General features: G+C 40.1%; 1 protein-coding gene across 4 annotated transcripts in view; it reads left to right on the forward strand.

The window, feature by feature from the left end:
* Window positions 1–6,785, forward strand: part of PRCP (prolylcarboxypeptidase) — a 60,206-nt gene extending 53,421 nt beyond the window's left edge. For all 4 annotated transcript variants that reach the window (XM_019752556.2, XM_019752555.2, XM_074335691.1 and 1 more), the window contains exon 10: window positions 6,042–6,785. In XM_019752556.2, coding sequence (XP_019608115.2) covers window positions 6,042–6,258 — 217 coding nt within the window. In that variant the 3' untranslated portion in view covers window positions 6,259–6,785. The remainder of the gene's footprint in view (window positions 1–6,041) is intronic.
* The last annotated feature ends 19,193 nt before the right edge of the window (window positions 6,786–25,978 follow it).

The following is a 25,978-nucleotide window of genomic DNA, read 5'->3' on the forward strand; positions in this document are numbered from 1 at the left end:
TTGTCCTCATATTATTTTCCTCAGTCCTTTAAAATAACAATCATCATCATTATCATCATCACTGGGAGGGGTACAGATTTTGTGAGAAAAGTTTGGATAATAGAACTGAAGGCCATAGGTGGAAATTATAGCTGAGTGTTAAAAACTTTTAGTTCAGTGTTAAGACAGGACTTTCTAATAGAGCTGTGCAAAGGTAGAATGAGCTGTCTTAAGTAAAATTACTCAAGCTCTTTGATGCTGTTTTCTCTTCTGTAAAATGAGGATAATAATACCACTCACCTCCTCAAGTTGTGATGCCTAAAAGAGTTAACCCAGTGAAGTACTTGGCCCTGAACTGGCAACTATATATGCTCAAAAACTATTTGTTGAATGAATAAATGGAAATACACTCTCTACCTTGCACTTGGCATTGAAGCCACAGGGAACTGTTTATTTGTCCATGAATGTCCTTTCCCTCCCCCCTTTCTCTCCTTTTCTTATAACTCAGGCATCCTCCAAGATACCTTCTCTGACTCCTCCCACGGGGTTAGGTTTCCCCCACCCCCTAGTGCCTGTGACTGTCACTAGCATTCTTTGTGCAGATTGTCTGTGTTTCAGTCTGCCCCGTGAGATTGTTGACTTCTTAATGACAGAGACTGTCGTAATCATCTCTGTGCCTCAAGCACCTGCTGCAGGGACTGGCACATAATGGATTCCTGATAAGGGAGTGTATTGATAAGGATATGAGGAGTGAAACACAGAGCTCAGGAAGGCTTCAGGGGCTTTGTGCAAGTTTAAAGGCAGGACTGTATGAAGACGCTGGCTTATCTTTCTGCAGTGGCAAGTCGACTTTTAAAAAGAAATCATTTCCCATATGCTGCTAGGTGTGAAAAAGCCAATGTAAAAAATTTTAAAGTTATTTTAAAAATTCAAAATTCTTTTGCTTTTCTGAAGAAAGCACATTCCCAAAATAAAGGAGACGCCTCAGGTGTCTCTGTTCTGTGTACTTAGTGACTCCCAGGTAGGAAACATTTCTGGTTGATGAGGAAGAAAATGTCCAAGAAACCAGGTAAAAATGTCTTTATATTCATGCTTCTCTCCTTAGGTTGCCTCACACAAATCCAAGCGTGACTGCTTCTCTGAGTGGAAAGTTCAATCTGTAATGGTTGAATTGGAGATTTGCCAGTTAAGAGCTTGGGCTTTGAAGTCAGAGAGACCTGGGTGCTGTCCTGTTTCTTCACCGAGTTAGCTGCGTGGCCTCAGGCAGATGGCCGATTTGTATGAGTTAGAAATAATGACTGCCGAGCGGGGTTATTTCAGGGAGTAGAGAGACTATTATGGAAGTGAACACTATGGGGACAGAGATTTTGTCTGTTCACTGCAGAAATCACTGTGCCCAATCAGTGCCTAGCACATGGTAGGCACTTAGTAAACATTTGTTGAATGAATGAGAACTTAATAAATAGTAGCTATTAATAGTTCCATTTCAACAGTGATTTTGTTGGAAGGATTTTTACCCCCAAACCCAACTAGTAAGAAATTATCTTACCAATGGTCATTCTCAGTTATTTAAATATAAATTCAAAAGGGAATTCCTGAGAAGCTGGTTAATTTTAGCATCATTTCTCAGGCAAATTAATTGTTGCTAGCAATTAAGTGATGCTCACTGTTGGGATTTTATCCAGGCATCTGCATTCTCCTGTGAAAGCCATTATTATGTTTGTTTTGCTTTGTTTTCATAAATTTCCTAGTGACTGGTTTAGCTTTCACTTGTCTAGGACCAAGAAATTCAAGTCCGTGTGCATCTTAGGTTTCTCAGCAACTCCAAACACTGTTGCTAAGTCACTAAGTTGATTCAGATGACCTTTTAAATCAAATGCAGTTTGCTTATTATGTGGCTGTTAGGATAGCTTTTTTGTTTTGCAAATAATGGAGTTTCCTATCTGGGTTGGTCCTGTCAAATGGGAATAATGATAAAGACAATTTGTTCACTTAAGAAAATCTAACCGCTTGTGTAGTTTACTTTAAAAATTTATCTGGTAGTTAAAAAGTAAAGATCCTATTTGTGAGTTTTCCCTTTTGTTTTTAATAAAACCAAAAAAGTACACTTTTAGAGTAACTATTTTTTTCAATAATGATGTTATTAAGTTGCAATTGAATTACTTTTTTTTAAAAAGAAAAGTATGGTGAGAATTTGTGTTGGGAATTTAAACTTGCATTTCAAATACGCATATATTTAATGTACCTGAATGCATATTTTCTCTTTGAATTTGTACATTAGAAAAGATTACATTAGCTTTGCTGAGTGAATTTCTAGCAGAAATGCTTTCACATCTCTTTTCATGATTCCTTTAGCTCTCAGAAATAACACTTCTCATGCTTACAGAATATAATAATAACTATAATAATACTGCACATTCATGTAGTATTTTATAGTTTATACCTTAATTCCATATGTATTATTTAACTTGTACCTTATAATATCTCTGTGAGGGAGGTGTATTATCTTTAAGAAATTTTGGTGGGGAGGTAATAATTGTGTGCTTTGAGGGTCAGAGAGGTAAGGTGACTTACCCAATGCCATGTGGCTAGTAAGGGTATGAAACTTAGATCTGCTGACTTAGTTCATTGTTCTTGCCACTTCTGTACACAGCTGAAGGTCAGTCTCTACATCTGTATATTAATCACTTATATCAACTCTTTTTTCTCATGTAAAAAGTACTGAAGTCATTTACATGTTCTGGAACTTGCATGTATGTATGTTTTTATAGATCTCTCTTAGGTAGGGCATGTGGTATAAGGCCAAAGACAAACTAGACATTTACATTCCCTTTTTACTCAGTAAATATTTTCATGACTCTTACCCTGTGCTATAGTAATAGACAAAACAGACAAAAGTCCCTGCCCTTGGGGAGTTCTTGTTTGAGAAATAGATAATAAACAGATAGCACCTAAAAATATATTAGGAGATAAGTGCTAAGGAGGAAAAAATAAACCTGGGCTATCTATGAAATGTCGGGTGGTGAGGGGAGGGGTGAAATTTTCAATAAGAGTGGTTAAGAAGACCGCACCAAGGGGTGACTTTTGGAAAATGATCTCTAGCTATGAGTTTGGTGGGGTCAGAACACTCCAAACAGAGGAGTAAGCAAGAACAAAGGCCTTGAGAGGTAAATGTCCCCCACATGTTCTCCTCCGGGTATAGTAAGGAGGTGAGTGTGGCGGGAGTAGAGTTAATGAGGGAGAGAGTAGCAGGAGTTGAAATCAGAGAGGCAGCAGAGAGCTCAGATCATGTAGATAGAAACTTGTAGAACCTGATAAGGACTTTGGTTTTTACTCTGAATAAGGTGGGAAAACTTGGAGAGTTCTGAGCAGAGGAGTGACATAATTTGATTCAGGTTTTAATAGAATCAAAGTGCCCTGTATGCAGAGCAGGGAGACAAGAGTAGAAGCAGGAAGGTCAGTAAAAGTCTACGCAGGCTAGAGATAGTGGTGATCTCTACGCAGGCTAGAGATAGTGGTGATTATAATATAATGATCAAATGTAAAAGGCTTTGTAAACTCTAAACCAGTCTATGCATGTGTGGAGTTAATAGTACCAGGGAACAATTCAATTGGCAATAGCATCAAGAATAAAGGACTCAGGAATAACTTCTTCACAGAAGAAGTTACAAAACATTGTTGGGAAAAATTGAAGATCTAAACAAATGGAAAAATGTCTTATGTACTTCTGGAAGAGGTAGTATTGTTAACATGTCAATACTCCACAAATTGATCTACAGGTTCAGTGCAATCCCAATGAAAACCCAGCTGGCTTTTTTACAGAAATTGACAAGCTCATCTTAAAATTTATGTAGCCAAAATAGTCCTGAAAAAGAACAAATTTGAAGAACTCATACTTCCTGGTTTCAAATTCATACTTCGTAGTTTCAAACTTATAATGCTTCCGTAATCAATACAGTGCAATACTGGCATACAGATAGATATAAGCATCAGTGGAAGAGAATTGACAGTCCAGATCAACCTTTACATGTATGGTCCATTGATTTTCAGACAAGAGTGCCAAGATACTTCACTGGAGAAATAATAGTTTTTTTAAGAAATGATGCTCGGAAAATGATATTCACTTGAAAAAGAATGAAGTTGGATCCCTATTTCATACCATACAAAAAAAAACTAACTCAAAATGGATCAAATGATTTAATTGATAATTTAAAAATGGGCAAGGATCTGAATACACATTTTTTTCAAAGATGCTGTGAAATATCTAATCAGCACAAGAAAAAATGCTCAATACCATCAGTCATTTGGGAAATGCAAATCAGAACCACAGTAAGGTTCATTTGACATCCATATGGAATGGCTAAAATCAGGAGATGGGGAATATGGTGAAAAAAGTGAAGGGGAATATAGTCAATAATATTGTGATAAATTTTCATGGTGACAGATGTTTACTAGAAAGAGTAGAGTAATCACATTGTAAGGTATAAAAATGTTGAATGACTATGTTAATCACCTGAAAGTAATATAACTAATGTAACATTGTATACCAATTATACTTAATTTCTTTTTAAGTGAAAAAAAAAGACAGGTAAGTGTTGGCGAGGATATAGAGAAATTGGAACCCTCATATGTTGCTAGTGGGAAATGTAAAATGGTGCAGCCACTTTGGGAAACAGTTTGGCCGTTCATCAAAAGGTTACATCACCATATATACCAGAAATTTCATTTTTAGGTATATACCCAAGAGAAATGAAAACATGCATCCATGCAAAAATTTGTATACAAATGTTCATAGGAGCAATATTCATAATAGCCAAAAATGGAAACAACACAAATGTACATCTGCTGAATGGATAAAGAAAATGTGGCACATTCATACAATAGAATTTTATTTGGCAATAAAAAGGAATAATGTACTGATATGTGTTACAATATGGATGAAACCTGAAAACATGCCAATGTGAAAGAAGCCAATAAAAAAAGACTACTTATTGTATGATTCCATTTATGTGAAATGTCCAGAATAGGCAAATCTGTAGAGACAGAAAGTAGATTAATGGTTGCCTGTGGCTGAGAGTAAGGAAATCTGGGATAAGGGAATGGGGATTATTAACTGCCAATGAGTATGGATTTCTTTCTGGGGTGATGAAAATGTTTAAAATTGTGGTGGTGATGGTTGCAAAACTCTAAATACACTAAAAGTTATTGGATTGTACATTTTAAATGGGTGAATTTTGTGGTAGGTAAATTATATCTCAACAAAGCTGTTAAGTATTAGGGATGCTGTCTGTGATTCTAATAGATTCTTATTCAGCTAAATAGCCTATATCGGTGACTGATCCTGTTTACATCATTCTGAAAGGTGTTGTGTGAACCAGCCAAGACTGGTAACCTAGTGGCATTTCCTTAGCTTTAAAAGCTGATGTAAAGTGGGGATCTTTGAGTAATGACCAAATCTTCTGATTCATTTTCAGAGGAATTTTTTCAGTTTCAGAGGAATTTTGTCAGTTTCAGAGGAATTTTTTCAGTTTTACCACCCTATTTCCCAAAGTACTGTATTACAAGGGAAGTATTATTAAAAAGAGGAAGGTTTTTTGTTTGTTTTTTTAAAGAGCTAAGAAATAATTAGCATTTTGAAAATGGAAGGTTTTCTCTATCACCTTGGTAGTTAGATCCTGGGAAAGAAAGAAAGCAGCATTAATTGAGGGGCTCCTATGCGCCTGACACCTGTGCTTACCAAACACATCCACATATGCTGTCTGTTTTGACCCTTACAACAGCCTCATGGGGTAGGCCTGTGTTCTCTGTTTCCCAAATTCCAAGTCCTGATACCATCTGGAGTGATACATGGGGCACCACTTTCACTCTTCTCTCTGGTCCTATTTCTTGCACTTGGTTATGAAGCACCTTTCTATATGACAGATTAGATCCTCAGATCAAATCTCCCACGTTATAAGCTTGTAATTTTAGATGTTATATTTATAAAAGAGGTTTCTCCTATCTGACCTGCGTGTAGATATGAAAAACTGACAATGTTATTTTTTCTTCTCTCCCTCACTTAGCAATGGTGACCTAGACCCCTGGTCCGGAGGTGGAGTAACCAAGGACATTACGGACACCTTGGTTGCCATCACTATCCCCGACGGGGCCCATCATCTGGATCTCCGAGCCAACAATGCCTTTGATCCCAAGACTGTGCTATTCGCCCGCTCCTTGGAAGTTAAATACATGAAGCAGTGGATCATAGATTTCTATGCCAGCCTGAGAGGGAAGCACTGAGCAATTTTGGACCATTTTCAGTTTCTTCTTTTGTGTTCAGTCCACCCACATTCCCATTCACCTTGCTTTTCTACATATAATTACTTTCCCTTGTGTATCATTAGGTTTGGTGGGGCAAAGGTTGAGCTAGATAGAAGAGGGTGATGATGACAGCAGCCATCCCACACCCAGGCCCTCACCATCTTTGTGCCACTCTCAGGAAGTGTCTCTTCATGACAGCTTTCCCGCACTATCAGTGGCCTCCTAATGAGCAGAGTTCCTGACTGCCTTTCACAAGAGGGAGAGTCAATTCCTTTGTTTCTCTGCAAGCAGGGATTTCTCTTGGTTTTGAGACTGAAGTCTTTTTGGCCCATTTCTCATTCCTCACCCTTGCCCTCCCAAAAGGAAAAGCAGAAGACAGATAAAAATTATGTAATTGGGGCTGGTAAAAAGGATGTACGATGCCAATCCAGGAAATAGCCATTTCTTTTGTACTTGGTTTAATGTCTTTGAACTGTGCCGTAAATAAAGAATAAGGCTGGACCTTATACCTGTGTGTTGCTTCTGAAGCTCACTCCAGCTGATGTGTGCACGGGGGTTGGCTGTTTTTGGAAAGTCCTTTAATTTTCTCTCCTCCACTTGGTAGCTTCTCTTAGTTCTGGGATACTTGCCACTGTGATACTGCCAGTAAGAAATCTGGCCTTTTTCTGCTCCGTTTCTCTTTGTTTCTAAGGTCAGTTTTCTGGTAATTTGGGTACATTTTGCCAGTTTAGGAAAATGACTGTGTTTTGCTTTTCCTTTTATATCAGAGCAAGCTTTTATATGCTATGGTCACTGATGATACTTTAGTAAGAAGCCTTTAAAAACTGTTGAATCAACTATTCAGACGGTGGAATGTAGTTATGTTTAGCATTTTGTGTTTTTTAATTTTGTTTTCTGGTGGTGGTTGCTGCTGTCATTAAAACCAGAAGTGTCAGGACACCAAGAGGCAGGTGCATGAGAACTTTTCTGTATGGCTTCCAAAAGACAAGCTGACTAATTCATGCGGGCAGCATATTTGACATTAATAAATGGCCGAGCCGGTCCTATTTCCAAAGGGTTGCCTTTCAAGCAGTTCTTACACTGAAACCTTTCTTCAGAAGAGCTTTTCTAGGATAACAAATAGGGTTGGATCAAAACCTTTCAGGGGCACAGAGAGAGACTAACAGTTTCTACTCTGTTAAAAGATTTCTTCCCCCTTATTTCTTTTCATTTTCTCTCAAAAAATTTTTTTATTCGCCCTGCGTTGGGAACATTTTCTGCTTTTTAAAAACTGTACCTTGATCTCGATCATTCTAAAGCACTCATTTTTTTCATTTTAAGTACAGATATAAAGTTAATTCTTGGATGAGAGAGTGAAATATTTCCCTTATTTCCTATGGCATCTGGGAGATACAGAAAAATCTTTGTCTGGTTTCAGAAGGCTTCAGCTCTCATTGTAATGAGTTGTCCATCAAAGCATTTGGGCACTATTTTCATTTCAGCATCAGAGAAAAGTCTGCTAGGGTGGGAATTTAAGGGTCAAAACAATACTAGTTTTTATTCTTTGTCAACTAAGAAGTTATATAATGCAGGGTGTATGGGTTTAATAGAGGATATTAATATTTGTTTTAAGATACTATTGATTTTTAAATATTTTCCTTGAAACCTTTTTACTTGTTTAAAATCTTTAAGATACTTTAGAACTTCATTTGGTGTTAGTTCTTGGATGAGTTGCAATTTTGTGAAGAGAAAAATTGCCAAAAAATGACTTTTTTGTAAGTATAATTTTATCCTATGTACATGTTTTTTAATGTGCATTTCATGACAGACAACAATCTTAACTAAAGTTAGCCTGATTATAATATGCTGACATTTAATTTTAAATTGCAAAAGAATTGGAACATCAAATAAACATTGTTTAAAGCATCCCTCTATTAAATGATGCTTTTGAAAGACTGTGATAGAGAGACAGAGAATTGGGGTGGGTTTTATTTTCTGTTTTTGTTACTTTACATGGAGTCAATGGATAGAACTAAAGAAAATTAGGGAGCTTAAGAGTTCTTGAGTCGAGATTATCCAGAGGAGTCAATACCTAGCCTAGCATATTAGACAGGGAAGGCTCCTCAGATATCTAGCCCAGCCCATCATTTGTAGGTGGTAGCATCGCTGCACAGAGAGAAAGGACTTGCATAAAGCCTCACAGCTCATTTTTGGAAGAACCAGACCTTGAATCCTGGTTTATTTGTTGTTTTCATTTTATTGGTGTAGCTTAATCTTTGGATTCAAGAAACAAAACCTCACGAAACCCATTTAAGCAAAAGAGGGAATTTATTGAAGCTATAGGAATAGCTCCAAGACTCGGGTAACTAGGAATCGTTGAGAGAATGGAACTGGGGTCTGGAAAGTCATTAAAAGTCAAGACTGCTATTTCTCTTTTTCACAAATTGACCAGCAATTACCAGTTGTCAGCCTGTAGGTCAGATTTGTTCCTCGGATGTTTATAGTTTGGCTAGCAGGCTAGAGTGTGCTTGTGCATAAGATTACCTGAAGGGCTGGTGAAAACATTGTTTGCTGAGCCCCACCCAAGCATTTGTAATACGTCTTAGGGTGGATCCTGGTAAGTTGCATTTGTAACAAGTTCCTGGGTGATGCTGGGGATCGCACTTTGAGAACCATTAGTAGAAAGACTTCTGAATTTCAGTGTCTTTACACCGGGTAGGTCCCTTCAGTTCATGTCACTCTTGTTGTCTTGCCTGATCCCATTTGAGTTTGGGAGCCCCGCTTAACATTTCTCTTCCCTCCCAGAGAGGCTGTGTCCCAGAGAGAGGCTTCCTTCCCAGAGAGGCTGTGTCCTCTCTGTAGAACAGCTTCCTCTTCTTTGCTTTTACAGGGCCCATGATGATTTCTAGAGTGCTGTCCTCAGACCCCTGAGACTGCATTACTTCACAAACCCACGACAACCCTCAGGTGGTTACGGAGGAACACAAGGTCATGAAAACATGGCTTCAGAGATACTCTGTTTTAGATGGGGGGTGGGGGCAGTTCACACAACTCAGTATATATCACACAATGTTTCTTAAAACAGCTGTCCAACAAAATGCCAACCACTTACGTAGTAGAAATCCACAGTTAAGCAAGGTTGGAAAATAATGGTTTAAACAAAGTTAAATATATTTTTAAAAATCTATAAATATACATTGTAACTCTTCAAAATGGTAATTGAGAATTCAACTTTGCCTTCTCTGACTTACAGAGTTACAGGCATAAAGCGTTGTTCAGGAACCCGGATAATACAGCCGTGAAAAAGAAGATAGTATCTGTTCTAATAAGGTTTACATTCTTGTGAGGGAAAGATGAAATGTCATATTATACAGAGAGTTGGTACAAATATAAGTGCTATGAAGAGTGGGGGCTCTAGCGGGGAATCTGAGATAGTGTGTGGGAATACAAATGCTTTTTTGAAATGTGACATATTAGCTGTCACCTAAATGATAAATGGAAGCTATATAGGAAGAGGAGTGGAGAAAAAGCCCTGAGTGTAGCATATTCAAGGAACTGAAAGAAGGCCATCATAATTGGGCAGCAATGACTACAGAGGAAGTGACATAAGATGAATTTGGAGACATGGGCAGGGAAAAAGCTTATTCCAGTCGACCGTGACAAGGAATCATAAAGAATGAGAATACATCAATGTTCCTTAATCAGGGCAGTGACATGAACAGATTTTCATTTAAAAAGATCCATCTGGAAAAATATCTCTTCAGATCCTCAGCCCATTTTTAAAGTGTTTCATTTATTTATTAAATTTATTGGGGTGACATTGGTTAGTAAAATTACATGGGTTTCAGGTGTACATTTTAATAATACATCACCTGTATATCACATTGTGCATTCACCACCCAGAGTCAGTTCTCCTATCACTATATATTTGACCCCCTTTTCCCTCTTCTACTAACCCACTCCCCTCTTACCCTCTGGTAACCACTAAACTGTTGTCTGTGTCTGTGAGTTTTTGTTTCTTTACTTTTGTCTTATTCGTTTGTTGCTTTCAGTTTTATATACCACATATGAGTGAAATCATATGGTTCTTAACTTTTTCTGTCAGACTTATCAACAAAACAAAGGCAACCAACTGAATGGAGGAGATGTTTGCAAACAACACCTCCAATAAGAGGCTAATATCCAAACTATATAAAGAACTCTTACAACTCAACAACAATAAAAAACAAACAATCCAATTAAAAAATGGGCAGAGAACTTGGACACTTCTCCCAAAAAGACATACAAATTGCCAACACATATATAAAAAACTGCTCAACTTCACTAGCTATTAGGGAAATGCAAACTATTTTTTAATTGGGTTGTTTGCTTTTTTGTTAGTTTTGTGAGTTATTTATATAGTTTGGATATTAACCCCTTATTGGATATATAATTTGCAAATATCTTCTCCCATTTAGTGGGTTGCCTTTTTGTTTTGTTGATGGTTTCCTTTGCTGTGCAAAAATGTTTTAGTTTGATGTAATCCTACTTGTTTATTTTTGCTTTTGTTGCCCTTGCCTGGGGACACATATCCAAAAAAATATTTCTAAGACCTTTGTTAAAGAGTTTACTGCCTATGTTTTTTTCTTGTAGGAGTTTTATGATTTCTGGTCTTATAGGGGTGAGAATAAGAATGAAAAGGTGAAGGGGAATAAGAGGTACAAATTTCGTTATGAAGTGAATAAGTCATGGGAATGTAATGTACAACATACGGAATATAGTCAATAATATCATAGTAACCTTAAAAAAAAAAAGATTACTCTGGCTGTAGAGAGGAGTGTTCATTGTAGGGTGCAAGCATATGATGTAGGAGGCCACTGCTGCTCTTGCTTAGGTAAGAGAATAGATAACTTTGATTAAGGTTGTAGAGGTGGAAATGACAAGTGGATGATTTGAGAGATTTAGTAAGGAATATTAATGGGATTTGGTGATGGGTTCTATATGAGTTGGGCAGATGTCAGGGATAATAATTTCTGGCTTGTGCACTTTGATGGATGGTTGTGTCATACACTGGAAAAGGAGCACCAGAGGGTAACCAGGTTTGGTAGGAAGATTATGAGTTCAGTTTAGTTTTGTTATGTGAGTTTTATGCACTTTATTTATTTAGTTTCAGGTATACAAAGCAACATAATAGTTAGACATTTAAACCCCTCATAAAGTGATAACCCACCCTTCAAGCTACTACCCCTCTGACATCTTATATAGTTGTTACAATACCATGGACTATTGTCCCTATGTTGTACTCCACATCCTGTAACTATATATATCTATATAGTTAGTTATAGTTGACACTCAATATTATTCTACTTCAGCTCTTCAGATACATTAGTCAGGCATCTACACCGTCTGTGACATGATCCCCCTGGTAAGTCCAGTGCCCATCTGGCACCTTACATGATCTTTACAACATTGTTGATCATATTCCCCACACTGTATTAACTATCAATTTATACTTCTTAATGCCTTCACCTTTTTCACCCTGCCCCCAACTCCATTCCCATCTATCACCCTGATCGATCTAGTATCTATCTGGCGCCATACCTGGTTATTGCAATATTATTGACTATATTCCTTATGCTATATACTACATCCCCATGACTACTGTATAACACCCCAATTTGTACTTTTTAATCCCTTCCCCTTTCACCCATCCTTAACCCCGCCTCCCATCTTAAAGAAGTCACTCTAAGAGTCCTTGTAATACTGGTTTGGTGGTGATGACTCATTCAGCTTTTTTTGTCTGAGAAGCTCCTTATCTGTCCTTCAATTCTAAATGACAGCCTTGTTGGGTAGAGCAAACTTGGTTGTATGTCATTGCTTTTCATCACTTGGAATATTTCCAGCCACTCCCTTCTTGCCTGCAAAGTTTCAGTTGAGAAATCAGCTGTTAGTCTTATGGGGGCTCTCTTGTAGGTAACTAACTGCTTTTCTCTTGCTGCTTTTAAGATTCTCTCTTTGTCTTTAACTTTTGCCATTTTAATGTCTTGGTGTGGGCCTCTTGATTTATCTTGTTTGGGACTCTCTGTGCTTTCTGGGCTTGTATGTCCATTTTCTTCACCAGGTTAGGCAAGTTTTCTGTCATTATTTCTTCAAATAGGTTTTCAATTCCTTGCTCTCTCTCTTTTCCTTCTGGTACCCTTATAATGTAAATGTTGGTATGCTTGATATTCACCCGGAGGCCCATTAGAGTTTCTTCAATTATTTGGATTCTTTTTTTTTGCTGTTCTGGTTGGGTGTTTTCTGCTACCTTATCTTCTACATTGCTGGTTGGATCCTCTGCTTCATCTAATCTACTGTTGATTCCCTGTAATATATTCTTCATTTCCATTATTGTGTCCTTTATTTCTGACTTCTGTTTTTATGGTTTCCATTTCTACTTTTATGAGATCATTGAGCATTCTTATAACCAATGTTTAGAACTGTGCATCTGATGGATTGCTTATCTCCATTTCACTTAGTCTTTTTCTGGAGCTTTGTCCTGTTCTTTCATTTAGGACATATTTCTTTGTCTCCTCATTGTGGCTGCCTCCCTGTGTTTGTTTCTGTGTATTAGGTAGGGCTGCTATGTCTCAGTCTTAGTAGAGTGGCCTTATGTAGTAGGTGTGCTGTGGGGTTCAGTGGCGCTGTCTTTCTGGTCACCTGAGCCACGTGCTCCAGATGCGTCCCTTGTGTGGGTTGTGTGTGCCCTCCTTTTGTATGTTGAGCTTCAGTTGATAATTGTACATCATTGTGAGGGGCTGACCCTTGGGCTCACAGGTTGTGAGGACTGGCCTTGACTACAGTGGAAGGGTTGTTGTGCAGGGACTGATCCTACAGAGCAGGATCTGCCTCAGCAGGATTCTGATGCCTGCCCAGTCTGCCCCTTGGGAGTGCTGTACTTGGAGATGGCTGGGTGATGCTCCAGCTCATTTTGAAGCTGGCCACTGGGGGCTCCAGCCCCAGGACACCTTGGAGGGGATCCATTGTAGGTCTATTTCAGCCACAGCTTGTCCCTCACCCAGGGACACCTAGCAGGAGCCAGAAAGAAATCCGCAGATGTCTGCCGCCCATTTGTGCTGTGCTTGGAATGCCTTGAGAGGCTAAGCCGTGAGGCTAAGTCTGTTGCCACTAGTGCTGGCTTAAGGCTGCTCAGCCAGAAGTACAGGACATGCTCAAGCCAGATGCTGCTTGTCTAGGTTCCGTGAACCTTTGAGAGACCCTAGGAAAGTACAGCTTGAGCCAAGGCAAGTTTTCTGCATGAAAAAGCCGCTGAAAGCAGCCTGGCTGGGCCCAAAAGTTGGGCGGGGCCAGGTCTCAAATTACCAGGCAGAGTGAATGAACTGTCGAAATTCAGAAATGGTGGCCACCTGCGTTTACCTACCAGGAAGGGGAAGGGCTCAACAAAGAAACAATGGCCTCCACCAGCTCCCCTCTCCAAGAGAAAGCCGCCTCTCCAGCCCTCATCCCAAGCCGGACAACTCAGTCCCCACCATTAGTCCCTGCCGCCTTTCCAGCTGCTGCCCCAGCCCTGGAGCTCAGAGCGAGTGATTCCACTGGTGGGTAAGTCTGCGTGCAGTCCCTTTAGGAGGAGCACCTGTGAGTGCAGCCGCACTGTCTCACTCAGTCACAATCTCCTCTGATTTTCACATCCAAAAATTATGGGGACTTCTCTCCCTGGCACTGGAACCCTGGGCTGGAATGGGCTGGTATCTCTCACTCCTTTAGGGGACGGGAAGACCCCCACAGCCAAAATAGCCCTCCTGATCTTTAATGGTCATATGTGGGTGTGGGACCAGCTCGTGCTGCGTCTGACCTTCCTATCATTCTGGAAGTGGCTTCTTCTGCAAGTGCTTAGTTGAAAGGCTTCAGTTCAGCTTGATTTTAGGTGATTCTCAATAATGGTTGTTTTGTAGATTAGTTGTAATTTTGATGTGGTTGTGAGAGAAGGTAAACAGCGTTTACCTACTGTGCCATCTTGGTTGTGCGGTTTTATGCACTTTTGAAATAAACACATGGGCCAGCCCGGTGGCTCAGGTGGTTGGAGCGCCATGCTCCTGATGCCGAGGTCACAGGGGCTAGTGAGCTGCACCCTCTACGCTAAGATTGTGAACAGCGGCTCTCCCTAGAGCTGGGCTGCCATGAGCAGCCGGAGGTCGGCTTGAGCTGCTGTGGGCTGCTGTGGGCTACTGTGTGCTGCCATGAGTGGCCAGTAGCCAACGTGAGTGGTCGGCAGCTGTTGTGAGCTGCTGTGAGCGGCCTACTGACACTGAGGAGCTCAAGGCTCATAACACCAGCATGGGCCAGGGAGCTGTGTCCTACACAACTAGACCAAGAAACAATGGCTTGAACCGGAGTGTGTGTGTGTGTGTGTGTGTGTGTGTGTGTGTGTGTGGAGAGGCAGAAAGAGGGGGGAAATAAATAAGTAAATAAATAAATAAACTAAATAAATTATTAAATCAGAAGAAATTTTTATTTAAGAAAGAAACACGTGGAGCTAGCTGTCGAGTAGGGCTGTTGGTTGTAAAGATCTGGAACCCAGTTTGGGCTGGAGAGCCGTAGTGAATAGATGGTAATCAAAGCATGGAAGTGAGCTGAAGGAACTTGTGTTCAGGAAACATACTGTGGGGACAAAGCCAGGAGTGCAGTTGCCAGGCTCTCGGCCTCACGTGGAAAAGTGCTCACTCGGGTAGTAAATGGCCATCAACTGTGATTGGATGGCCATCAGCTGTGGCTAGTTGGCTGTCAGCTGTAACTAGTGAGCCATTGGCCACTAATCTAACTGCCGTGGCTACACTAGCAGAAAAAATGGGGGGTTAGCAAGAAGATGGTGGCTGGCAAGCACAGATTGCAATTAGGACGGCAGGTTGCAGACAGGGTGGCTCCTGCTTCCTGTGTCTCCAACCCAGCCTCCAGCAAGAATACAGTGGTATGACTCACCTACTTATGGCTCTGTGGGTGTTCCTTTTGGTCTCACCATGTCCTGGCTTCTTTTGTGGGGAGCGGGACTAGAGACCCCACAGGCCGCCCTGCATGACACATACTTCAGGAGCTTTTACCATACTGTACCCACCATGATACATTCCTAGCAATCCCCAAACATCCTAATTGTCCTGGAGCTGTAGTACGTATGACTCCACTGAGCCCCCCACCACTTGATCGCTGGTAAAGCCTTTGCTTAAATTGGGATCTCCTTTTCTGCACTCATTTCCCATTCTTACTGCTACCTTTCACTTTCCTAACGCCTTGCAATTCAGCCACACCAAACTTGCTGCCATTCTAAAATAAACCCTTTCTCTGTCTAAAATTCCCTTCTCAGCACTGTCCTCCAACATGCTTTCACTGGCAAACTGCTGTGCATCTTTCAAAGCCCACATCAACTCAATTACTTCCTTTGTGAAGTGTTTCTCAGCTTTCCTAAAGGGAGGGGTTTCTTATCTATGCTCTCACAGAACAAGGGTCACACCTAGTGTGTCAGCTAGAATATAAACTCCATCAAGGTAGGGATTGTCTATTTTGTTCATCTCTGCATCTCCAGTACCTTAAATGGTGCCTGATCACCTCTAATTTAGCACACATGCCCTAAATTGTAGTTTTTGCTAAAGGTTCTTACCCTTTGTTCAGGAAGACCAAGCTCTCTGAGAGCGGGGACTCTTGTCTTATTCCTTCTAGTAATCAGCATCTAGCATGGGGCCCAGCAGCCAGGTCTCCATAGGCCTTTGTAAATTTATATGAATGGATATGTTTCAGGGTGGGAAGGCCAACCTTTCTATCCATCTCTCTCTGTGCTCATATGACCTCTTCCCCTGGATTTTGGAAAGGGGATCTACTAGTATGTGGACTTAACTGATTTCCCTTCACTTCAACTGCATGTGCCTCTGTCTCCTTCTCCCACTCCATCAGCCTGGAATTCTTTGTCAAAGGGGCTGAATGTAACTCTGCCTTATGTTAGGTGGGAATGGAACACTGACTAGAAATAGTTATTCAAGTGGATGCATTTCTCTGGAGACACTTTTTAAGGCAAGGGGTCAGAAAAGAGGCTGCTTCCAAGATTTTATTGCCTTATGAGATAGGAAGATAGAAGCTTTCAATAGCAGAGGTGGAAAGCAATCTTGGGATCATTTAGTTTTACACATGTGTTTAACATGGCTGCCATCTTTAATAAGAAACAGGCCTGGAGTGTGAAAGTTACTTGGCCAAGTAACTGGGTTCATACAGCTAACATGTTTATTAATTTTTAACTTTTTGTCACTCCTGGTTCTGAAAGGATTTCAGGTGATCCATGGATATACATTAAACACAGCATAAGTGGGACAGAAGAGATTTAAAAGAAATAGAGATGTAAAATGTATCTAGGAATGCAAACCATAAAGGGACATTTATCAAATAGGTTCCGTAGAATTCTGGTAAGGCCAGATGTTAGTGGGTGTCACATAAAAAAGCGGGTACAGATCAAAATGTTTGAACATGGTCAAAATAAATTTAAACAGGTTATCTTTATTTCAGAATCTCTCGAAACCTTGACATGCATGTGCATTGTGAATCAATAAGAACGTGACATTTTCCAAACTTACTTGATCTAGAACTGGTTTTTTAACAACATTTGAGGAACTACTGCTCTGCTAAACCCCCACTGGGAAATGTTGCCATGGAATTCTATATACTTTCTGAAGATGGGGACCAAGACAATTTGGCTCTGAGCTTTCTAGCAGCCATCTGCAAAGGGGAAAGAAAAGTTGGTTAAACAGTTCACATTGTGTATAAGATAAAACCAGACCAATCAACCTGGAGAAGCCTAGGCAGGAACTTCCTGAAAGAGCCTCAGAAGGGGGAAAAGTGTAATATAATAAATGGGATCTTCACCTTCTCTACACATGCTGCTAAATTGTGCTGTATTCATCCCATATGACCCTTCAGTCATAATATCAAAGCATAACAATTATCCTATAATGAACTAATGAAACACACCACTGGTGTATATACTATATATGCTGATTTGGCTTAATCTAGAAATAGATTTCACAGTGTTTGGAGGAAGACTCTCAGCCAAAATTTTTCCAGGTAGATAGTTCACATGCTATAGTACATAGTAGAACAGGAGGAAGGAAGGATATAACATAAATGAAATAGTTTGAAAAAAATAAGCTCAGACACCTGAATTTCATATCATCCTACTTGGCTCATGGGTGAACTACCGGACCAGTGGTAGCTCACTAGCCATGTGGAGGCAGAGCGGAGACAGTCAGGTGCTTCTTCCATGAAGGTGTTTGCGTCTGTTACCAAACATCTGTGGCTTTGGGAGAGTGCCTTTAACTGGTTTTGTTTTGTAACTCCTGAAATGTGAGGTAAATAACAAAAGAAAGGTTTACAGAAAACCAGCAATCACTAACTCCAAGATATTAAACTCTAAATGAAACTTTTTGCTCAGGTTGGATGTAGAGTGCGATGACACGGAGGGTGTACAGGAAGTACCCGTGAATAAGTGCAAGTAGCCAGCTGATTTGATAAATGGCTTCCTTCTCTTATCAACAAAAGCCATTGAATTATTCCTGTTTCAGAAATCTCCATTACAGTTGACAGAGGACATTTCATATGTTCCCATGATGTCAGTTCATTTGGTCAATCTACCTACCTTTAGAATGGATGTTACAATATAAACCAGTAAAATATTGATCTGCTTTATAATCAAGGAACTCATGGTCAGAGTTCCACCATCTCTTTTGTCTCCTTTTCTGAGGTCACAAAACATTCACCTGCAGGAGTTTACTCTTTAAGTCTAAGCCAGTGGTTTTCATCTGGCAGCACTTTTGTTCTCCAGAAGATAGTTGGCAATATCAGATGTTATTGTTTGTCACAACTCGATCGGGGAAGTTGCTGCTGGCATCTAATGAGTAGACACCAAGGATTCTGCTAAACAATCTACAGTGCAAAGGACAGCTTCCCACAACAAAGAATTATGTGGCCCAAAATAGCGATACTGTTGATGTCTAACCTAAATCTCTATCATAACTTAAGGCCCTTTCCTCAAGGTTTACCTTGCAAAGGAGATGAAAATTTGATTTGTTAATTCAGTTCATCTTGATAGTCTTACACTCTAAACAACACAAGAGTACAATGTTTAGAATGTACAGTCTAAACATTGTAGTACAGATACCCTGTTATCTAAAATTTAATAATTTTTATTTTGGAGACTGGTACTTAAGTTATTCCTTGAATTTTTCTTCCTTGGGCCAAGTAACCCCAATTCTTTGGATGGTTTGTTCATTTATCTTTTGTTCATTCAGATATTTATTGAATGGCAACTCTATACAGGTACAATGTGCTGCTGACCTCTTCTAATTTGAGCCCCTCGATAACCCTGGGTGGGAGGCAAGAAAGGTAATACCTCCATTTTACTTTTTTTATTCTGTTTTTTATTTGTTAAATTAGTTTCAAGTGTACAAAACAATGTAAGAATAAAAAGGCAAAATCCAGTTTTCCAAAACTCGGTGTTAATGAGAGGTGATCACAATGTCAGATTAAATACATTGGGCTAAGATTTTGTGTTGCATTCAGGATGCTGTGGGAGCATGAAAGCAGAAGTGATAAATTCATCCTGAAGGTCTGAGGAAAGCTTTAAAGGAGAAGTAACATTTGAACTGAGACTTGAAGGATGAGAGTTTGCAGGGTGGATGGGGCTTAATGAGAAAGACAATAAAAACACTATTTATATAAAAAAAAAAATTAAGCGCCCATTATGAACCAAGCGTAAGGCACCACTCATGTTACTGTGAATGAAACAGACACAGCTCCTATCATTATGAGGGTCATAAAAAGGGCTAAAGGAAACCTCCCCTCTAATGCTTATATCATGCTTTATAGATCTCAGAACTCTGCTGCTGACTTGTTCTAATTTGAGCCCCTCAATAACCCTGGGTGGGAGGCAAGGCAGATAATACCTCCATTTTACTTTTTTTATTCTATTTTTTTTTTTTTTTAATTAGTTTCAGGTGTACAAAACAATGTAGTAGTTAGACATTTATCATTTATATCCCTCACACAGTGACAACCCCCCTCCCCCATCCACTACCCCTCTGACATCGCACACAGCCATTACATTTCCACTATCTCTATTCCTAATGCTGTACTCTGCTTCTTGAAGCTATATATGTGTGTGTGTGTGTGTATATATACATATATATGTTTATATATACACATATATATGTATATATATATACATACATACATATATATATATGTATATAATTGTAGTTGACTTTCATTATTGTTCCATTTTATAACGTAGGACCATGAGGCCAAGGGAAATGAAGTAACTCTCTTCCACCCCCAGCCATGGACACAAATCTAGTAAGTGGCAGTTGTCTGATCCCAAATCCTATGCTTTTCTACTCTTCCTTGGTTCCAAACGCAATTTCCTGTAGCAGGGAGGCAAGCTCACTTTTTTTACCCTCTCCTTGCACTGCTGTCTTCATCTCGGTCTTCACTTTTGTTTTCGGCTGGCCCCACGGCTGAAGGAGTTTTTCAGTCTTCCCAGTTCCGATTACTGAGGGATGCTGAGGGAAGGAGGAGTGAGAATTGATGTCCTGAGACTGTCCATTTGCAAACTCATTTCTTCCTTGATTTCCCCACAGTTTTGAGGAGGAACTAAAACTGAGATGTGGAACAGAAAATTCCTTTTGTTTGTCTTGGTGTTTGATAATGTATGCAACCTCTCTGGGTGGTTTAAGCGGTTTAGGTACTTTCTATAAAAGGGATCTTTTAATGACAAAACTAATGTGATTATCTGAGTGAGTGTGAGAGGCGTATTCAAGGCTTAAAGAAAATCTGTTAGAATAGCTGAATGTAACTGCTTAATCCTTTCTCTAATGTGGCTGAACAATGCTCTGGAAAACCATTGGTTCGTTCTTTCTTCTAGTAAATGCCTGTCTCCAGAGGTAGGGACTGTTTGCAGCTTTTGATACCCTTACGCTTCATCTTCTCAGCTGCACAAAAGCACAGGAAAAGCCTGGAGGAGCCCAAAGCACTCACAGAAACTACTGTCTCCTCTGAATGCTGAGGACAAAACGTACAGCACACGCATGCTTTCTCCACAGCACTAGCACAGACCAGGGCAGTGGCCACCAGCAGCAATGGCACCTTGGAGAAGGCTCCCCAACCCCGTTCCCAGTGCTTGATTTCATTGGGTGCTGGGTGAGGGATCATTGTGGAAAGCTTAAAATCTAACACCTGAGTTTTACAAGTGGCCTAGCTACTACTATTTTTTTTTTCTTTTTGTAGGTTGGTGAGTGGTGGTCCAGGGAAACATAAAAAGGGAGAAAAGTAATACAGATTTAGGTTCTGCAACTTGCTCTGTGACTTTGGGCCAAAATGAAATCCGTCTGAGTATGTTCTCTCATTTGTGAACTCAGGATAATAATGTCTGTCACACAAATTCACTGAGAGAACAAAAGCAAACGTGAACGTGGATGTGAAAGTGTCACAGCCAATCTAGGATATTATCAGAGAACATGTTGTACACTTTTATTTATATTTGATGTTACTTTATTTAAAGTATTATTTTTAATTTTTGTTCTTTTAAAAATGCTCTTGTTTTCTACATGTATAATTCACTTTCATTCAACAAAAACATTTGTCGATTATTTACTATACACAGAGCTCTATGTACAGCTCTGAATTAAGTCTCTGACCTTTAAGGAGGTCACAGCCTTGTAGGGGAGACAGGCATGTAAAACCTAGCTTGTTAAATGTATCTTAGAAGTGATTAATTCTAATCTGGGGTCATTGATAATAATGGCTTCACCTTATACAGTGCTTATTATTTGCCAGGAGCCGAGCCAAATGCTTTACTTGTATTGCCTCATTCAATCCTTACAGCCCTAAGACGTATCATGCCCGTTTCACCGGTGAGGAGGCTGAGGCTCAGCCAGATCAATTAAGTTATTTTTCCACAAAATCGCAGCTGGTAAGTGGTGGGCACATTAGAATCTCAGGTCTGTTGGATGTTCCAGTCTAAACTCTTAGTCATCGTGTGTGCTGCATCTCAAGTCAAGGAAGACTTCCCGGAGGAGTTGGCTATAGCTGGGTTTCAAGACAGAACTAGTGTACAGAGGAGAAAAAGCATTCCAGACAGATGGAATTGCATACGTAAGTCAAAGCACTGCTGGAAAATGTGTAGAGAGGAACTAATTTGTGATTAGTGATGGAGTAGGGCAGGTTGGAGGCATAAGTAGGGGTCAGATTATGATCTCACACTGTACCCTTGTGAAAAAAGTAGGTTAATTATTTAATTAATTACTTGGTTTATATCCTATTTGTCCAAAAGGTTTTTGTAGCAAAGTGGGAACTGTGTCATCCTTGTCATGCAGAATCAGAAAATATAGTTCAAATTTTAGAATCAGAAAACTGTCAGGATGGAAAGCATAGAAAATGAACTCATTCTATGCAACGCTGAATATATATATAATCAAGATTATAAAGCAGTTTAATCAGCCAAGCCAGGAGTGTTTGTTTGTTTGTTTGTTTGTTTGTTTGTTTTTAGATAAATTATGGAGTCAAAGTGAACATTAAATGAGAGTTACAGGATTATCTTCAGGTGCACTTATAAAATTGGAGAATTGAAAAGAGGGAGATATGGAGTGAATACTTCTAGGGAATTGGAATAAAGTCCTTGGCTGAAGCTGTAGGTGACCACTGGGAACTTTTGTGACAGCTCTGTTTGGAGAATGGTGTTGGATATGTACATGAGTGTCTTGGCTGAGCTGAAGCTGGGAATCAGGTTCTCCTGGAGGTAGAGGACAGGGTTATCTTCCTATGTCTGTTGATTTTCATTGGTTGCTTTAAATGAGGACCTGGGACACATGTGGGCTGGTCTTCCTCTCACTGAGTTCACAATCTGAAAGACAGAACTAGCAAGAAAACAGGTAATTGCAACAAACTGAAATTAGTCACGTAATAAGGAATAAGAAAGCTATGGTAGCTCAGAAGGGACATAAGTAAGCTCTGTTCTGGACGATTGAGGAAAGGCTTCCTGGGAAGAGAGTGGCATCTAAGATAGGCCTGAAAGATGACTAAGTATGATGAATAGGAGGGCAAAGAGTGCTCTAGATATGAGGTGTGATCAAACAATACAGTGAATGTTTCAATTAAAAAATTTCATTACAATAAAAGACACAGGGCCATTAATCCCCCTCAAAATACTCCCACTCACTTCGAGCACACTTATCCCATCATTCTTGCCACTTTCTGAAGCAGTTCTCGAAGTCTCTTTTGTGAGTGTCTTCAGTTTTGCTGTCATGGCTGCCTCAATGTCCTGAATCATTTTGACTTTGGGGAAGAGCCAAAAGTCACACGGTGCCAGATCTGATGAATAAGGTGGATGAGGGCACACCTGTAATGTTTTTATTTGACAGAAATTGCCATATATAAGAAGCGATGTATAACACGGAGCATTGTCATGATGGAGGATGATTTATGGCACACTTCAAAAACATCTCTCCACCATAGCTCACACCCAACTGACTGCACAGAACAAGCTGAAACTTATCAAACACTGTTACTAAGGTTTGACCCACTGCTTCCTGTATTGAAGATCCCTGCCTTTCCATTGGATGGCACTCGGCAGCAGCATTCACCATACTTTGTGGTCACAACAGAAAGGCTCCGTGTCACACATCACTTCTGGTACGGCAATTTCTGTCAAATAAAAACATTACAATGTGTGCTCGTCCATCTTATTCACTGGATCTGGCACCAAGTGACTTCAAAGTCAAAATGACCATGAAAGATAAACGTTTTGAATGGATTCAGGACATCAAGGCAGCCACAACAGCACAACTAAAGACACTCACGAAAGAGGACTTCCAGAACTGCTTCAGAAAGCGGTAAGAATGATGGGATAACTGTGTTTGAAACAAGGAGAAGTATTTTGAGGGGGATTAATGGCAATGTGTCTTTTATTGCAAAATTTTTTTTAAAATTTAAACATTCACTGTATTGTTTGAGCACACCTTATAAGGAGAATAATTTATGCAAATGTCCCAAGGACAGAGATGGCTGCATTTGGGAAAATTAACTTGAATGTGCTAGTCCCACTGGCTATGGCTGAAGTGTAGTGTGTGCACAGGTGGGAGTGACATGAGACTTTTTTTCTCCTTTCACCTCCCTTCCCTCCACATGCAAGGTTACATACTTCGGCAGTTTACTAGAGAGTTACAACTCAGAAAGAAAAGATTGAAATATGTTTGGGAGTGCCACAGAGAGCAGGCGCTGATGAGCTGGGGCCACACTAAATGATTGCACAAAACAGAATCTCCAATTTTCCCCTCCTCATGTCACTCCAGCTATCCCACTGACCTGAGAACCAGTCTCCCCAAAGGCGCTACTTCTTACCTCTAAGATGAAAAACAAAAAGCCATGAAATCAATGCTCTGAATGTAAACTAGACACATCAATGTCAGTGCAGCAGGAGGGGAGAGCAATAAAGTAAGCAGGCCTGAATGATGGTGGTAACCTGCTGAATTCCCAGGTCACAGAGTAATTTACTGACTGGTCCTGGGCCACTAGATAATTATCCAGACAGCCCCCATTCTGGTGCAAAGCCTCCTGCTGCTCATGTTATTAATACTGGCAGCAACCAGCGGGCGTTGGTGGGAGCAAAGAGGAGCAAACCAAGTCCCCAGGCTGCTAGTGAATGTGGAGACACCTGCCAGGGCCCTCTGAGCTGGACCTCACCAGGAAAAGCGACTGGCTCCAGCGTTCAGCTTTTAGCCCAGCTGTTGCATAGTTCCCAGGGAGAGGCTCCTCGAGAATCGCTGAGGGCTTGGACAAAGAAAGAAGACACCCAAGTCCTGGGGTTTATGTCACAGTCACTTATGTCACAGAATCTCTGCCCTGTTCCCCATTGGAGCTGCCTGGAAAGTGATGTTGAAGCCTCCCTAGAATAACTTAATATCCGTGAAGCAGTGTCAAACACTCCTCTTTGACATGGTGTGGGAATTAGACTTCACTGCACTCAAATGGGGCCAGGGAAGGTGATGGTGTCTGTTCTAGGGTTTAATCATTTGGGAGCTTGACCTCAGGTAATGTGATTTGTGTGGAAGTGGGGCTCTCTTATCCCATATCCCTCTTTAAAATGCAACATATGTAAAGTCCCAGCACACAGTAGACATTTTCAATCAAGGTGAGTGTACTTCCTTTTTCTTCCTTCTATAACATGATCTAGTGAATGGCCTCACTGAGCTTTCATTTCCTTTTCCCTCCAGAACAGGGCCAATTTTGCTTCCCAGAGAACATTGCCAATGTCTGGAGAGACATCTTTGGATGTGATATTTGGGGAAGGGAGTGCTCCTGGAACTTAGTGGATACAGGCCAAGGGTGTGGCTACACATCATACAAGGCACAGGACAGCCCCCACAGTAAAGAATTAACCAGTACAAACACCAAGAGTGTTGAGGTTGAGAAAAACCTACTGTAAGAGATTTTGCACACTGCAGCCAGAGTAATCCTTTCAAACATAAATCTTAAGTCACTTTCTTGTTTGAAATAGTCCCAAATGCTGTAGTCATCGTCATCATAAATGCAGTTCTAATTATCACTCAATATGTATGGAGCACCTGTTCTGTACCAGGCAGTGTGTGATATTGCAGAGATACAACCAGCATAAACGTGCCCTTGAGCTGATGATTAAAAACACTGACTTTCTGTCATCTCCAGGGTAAAGTCCAATCAACTGAGGGTAGACAGGGAATGTACAGGAATGAAAAAGGAGAACTTGGTTTTGGGACACGAGGAGCAAATCTGCTGTTGAACATCCAAGCAGATTGAGCAGAAAGGACAAGACATAGCAGTCTAGATGCTGCAGAACTTCCTATCCCCAGAGGTGGGTGGGTGCGGTGTTGTGTTTCTTGTTTCAGTGAATAGAACTCCTGGCCTCTCCAGCTGGAGGCCTGAAACTCATGTTTTCTTCTTGACCCTTCCCTCTTCCTCAGGCTCTATTCGAGTCCTTCTCGTGTGTTTCAGGATGCTGTTATGTCCCAATGCTTAAAGTATCTTTTTGTGTAATGAATTCGCTTTTCTCCAGTGCACCTAGAAATGATCCTAGTTATGCACCATTCCTAAGAATTTTTTTTTTTTTTAAAAGTCATTCAAAATAGTTTTCTGTAGGACTTAACTTTATTAGGGACTCTCATTGAGAAAGGTTGTCAAGCATTGCTTTGTTTTGATTGAACTCTTAATACAACCTTTAAATATTTTATCCTTTATAGAAATGTTTGCAGTTTTTTTTTTAACTGGGTTATTTGTTTTTTGCTATTGAGTTGTAGGAGTTTCTTATATATTTTCAATATTAATTATTTATTAGTTCTATGAGTTGCATACATTTTCTCTAGTTCCACAGGTTATCTTTTCGCTTTGTTGATTGTTTCCTTTTAGCTTGATGTAGTCCCACTTGTTTATGTTTGCTTTTGTTGCTTTTGCTTTTGGTGTCATATCCAAGAAATCATTGTCAAGGCCAATGTCAAGTAATATTTTCCCCCTATGTTTTCTTCTAGGAGTTTTACAGTTTCAGGTCTTACTTTTAAGTCTCTAATCTATTTTGAGATGATTTTAGTGCATGGTGTAAAATAGGGGTCCAATTTTATTCTTTTGCATGTGGATATCCAGTTTTCCTAGCACCATTTATTGAAAAGACGATCCTTTCCCCATTGTG

Source organism: Rhinolophus sinicus, linkage group LG06, assembly GCF_036562045.2.
Source record: "Rhinolophus sinicus isolate RSC01 linkage group LG06, ASM3656204v1, whole genome shotgun sequence".
In the NCBI taxonomy this organism is placed as follows: domain Eukaryota; kingdom Metazoa; phylum Chordata; class Mammalia; order Chiroptera; family Rhinolophidae; genus Rhinolophus; species Rhinolophus sinicus.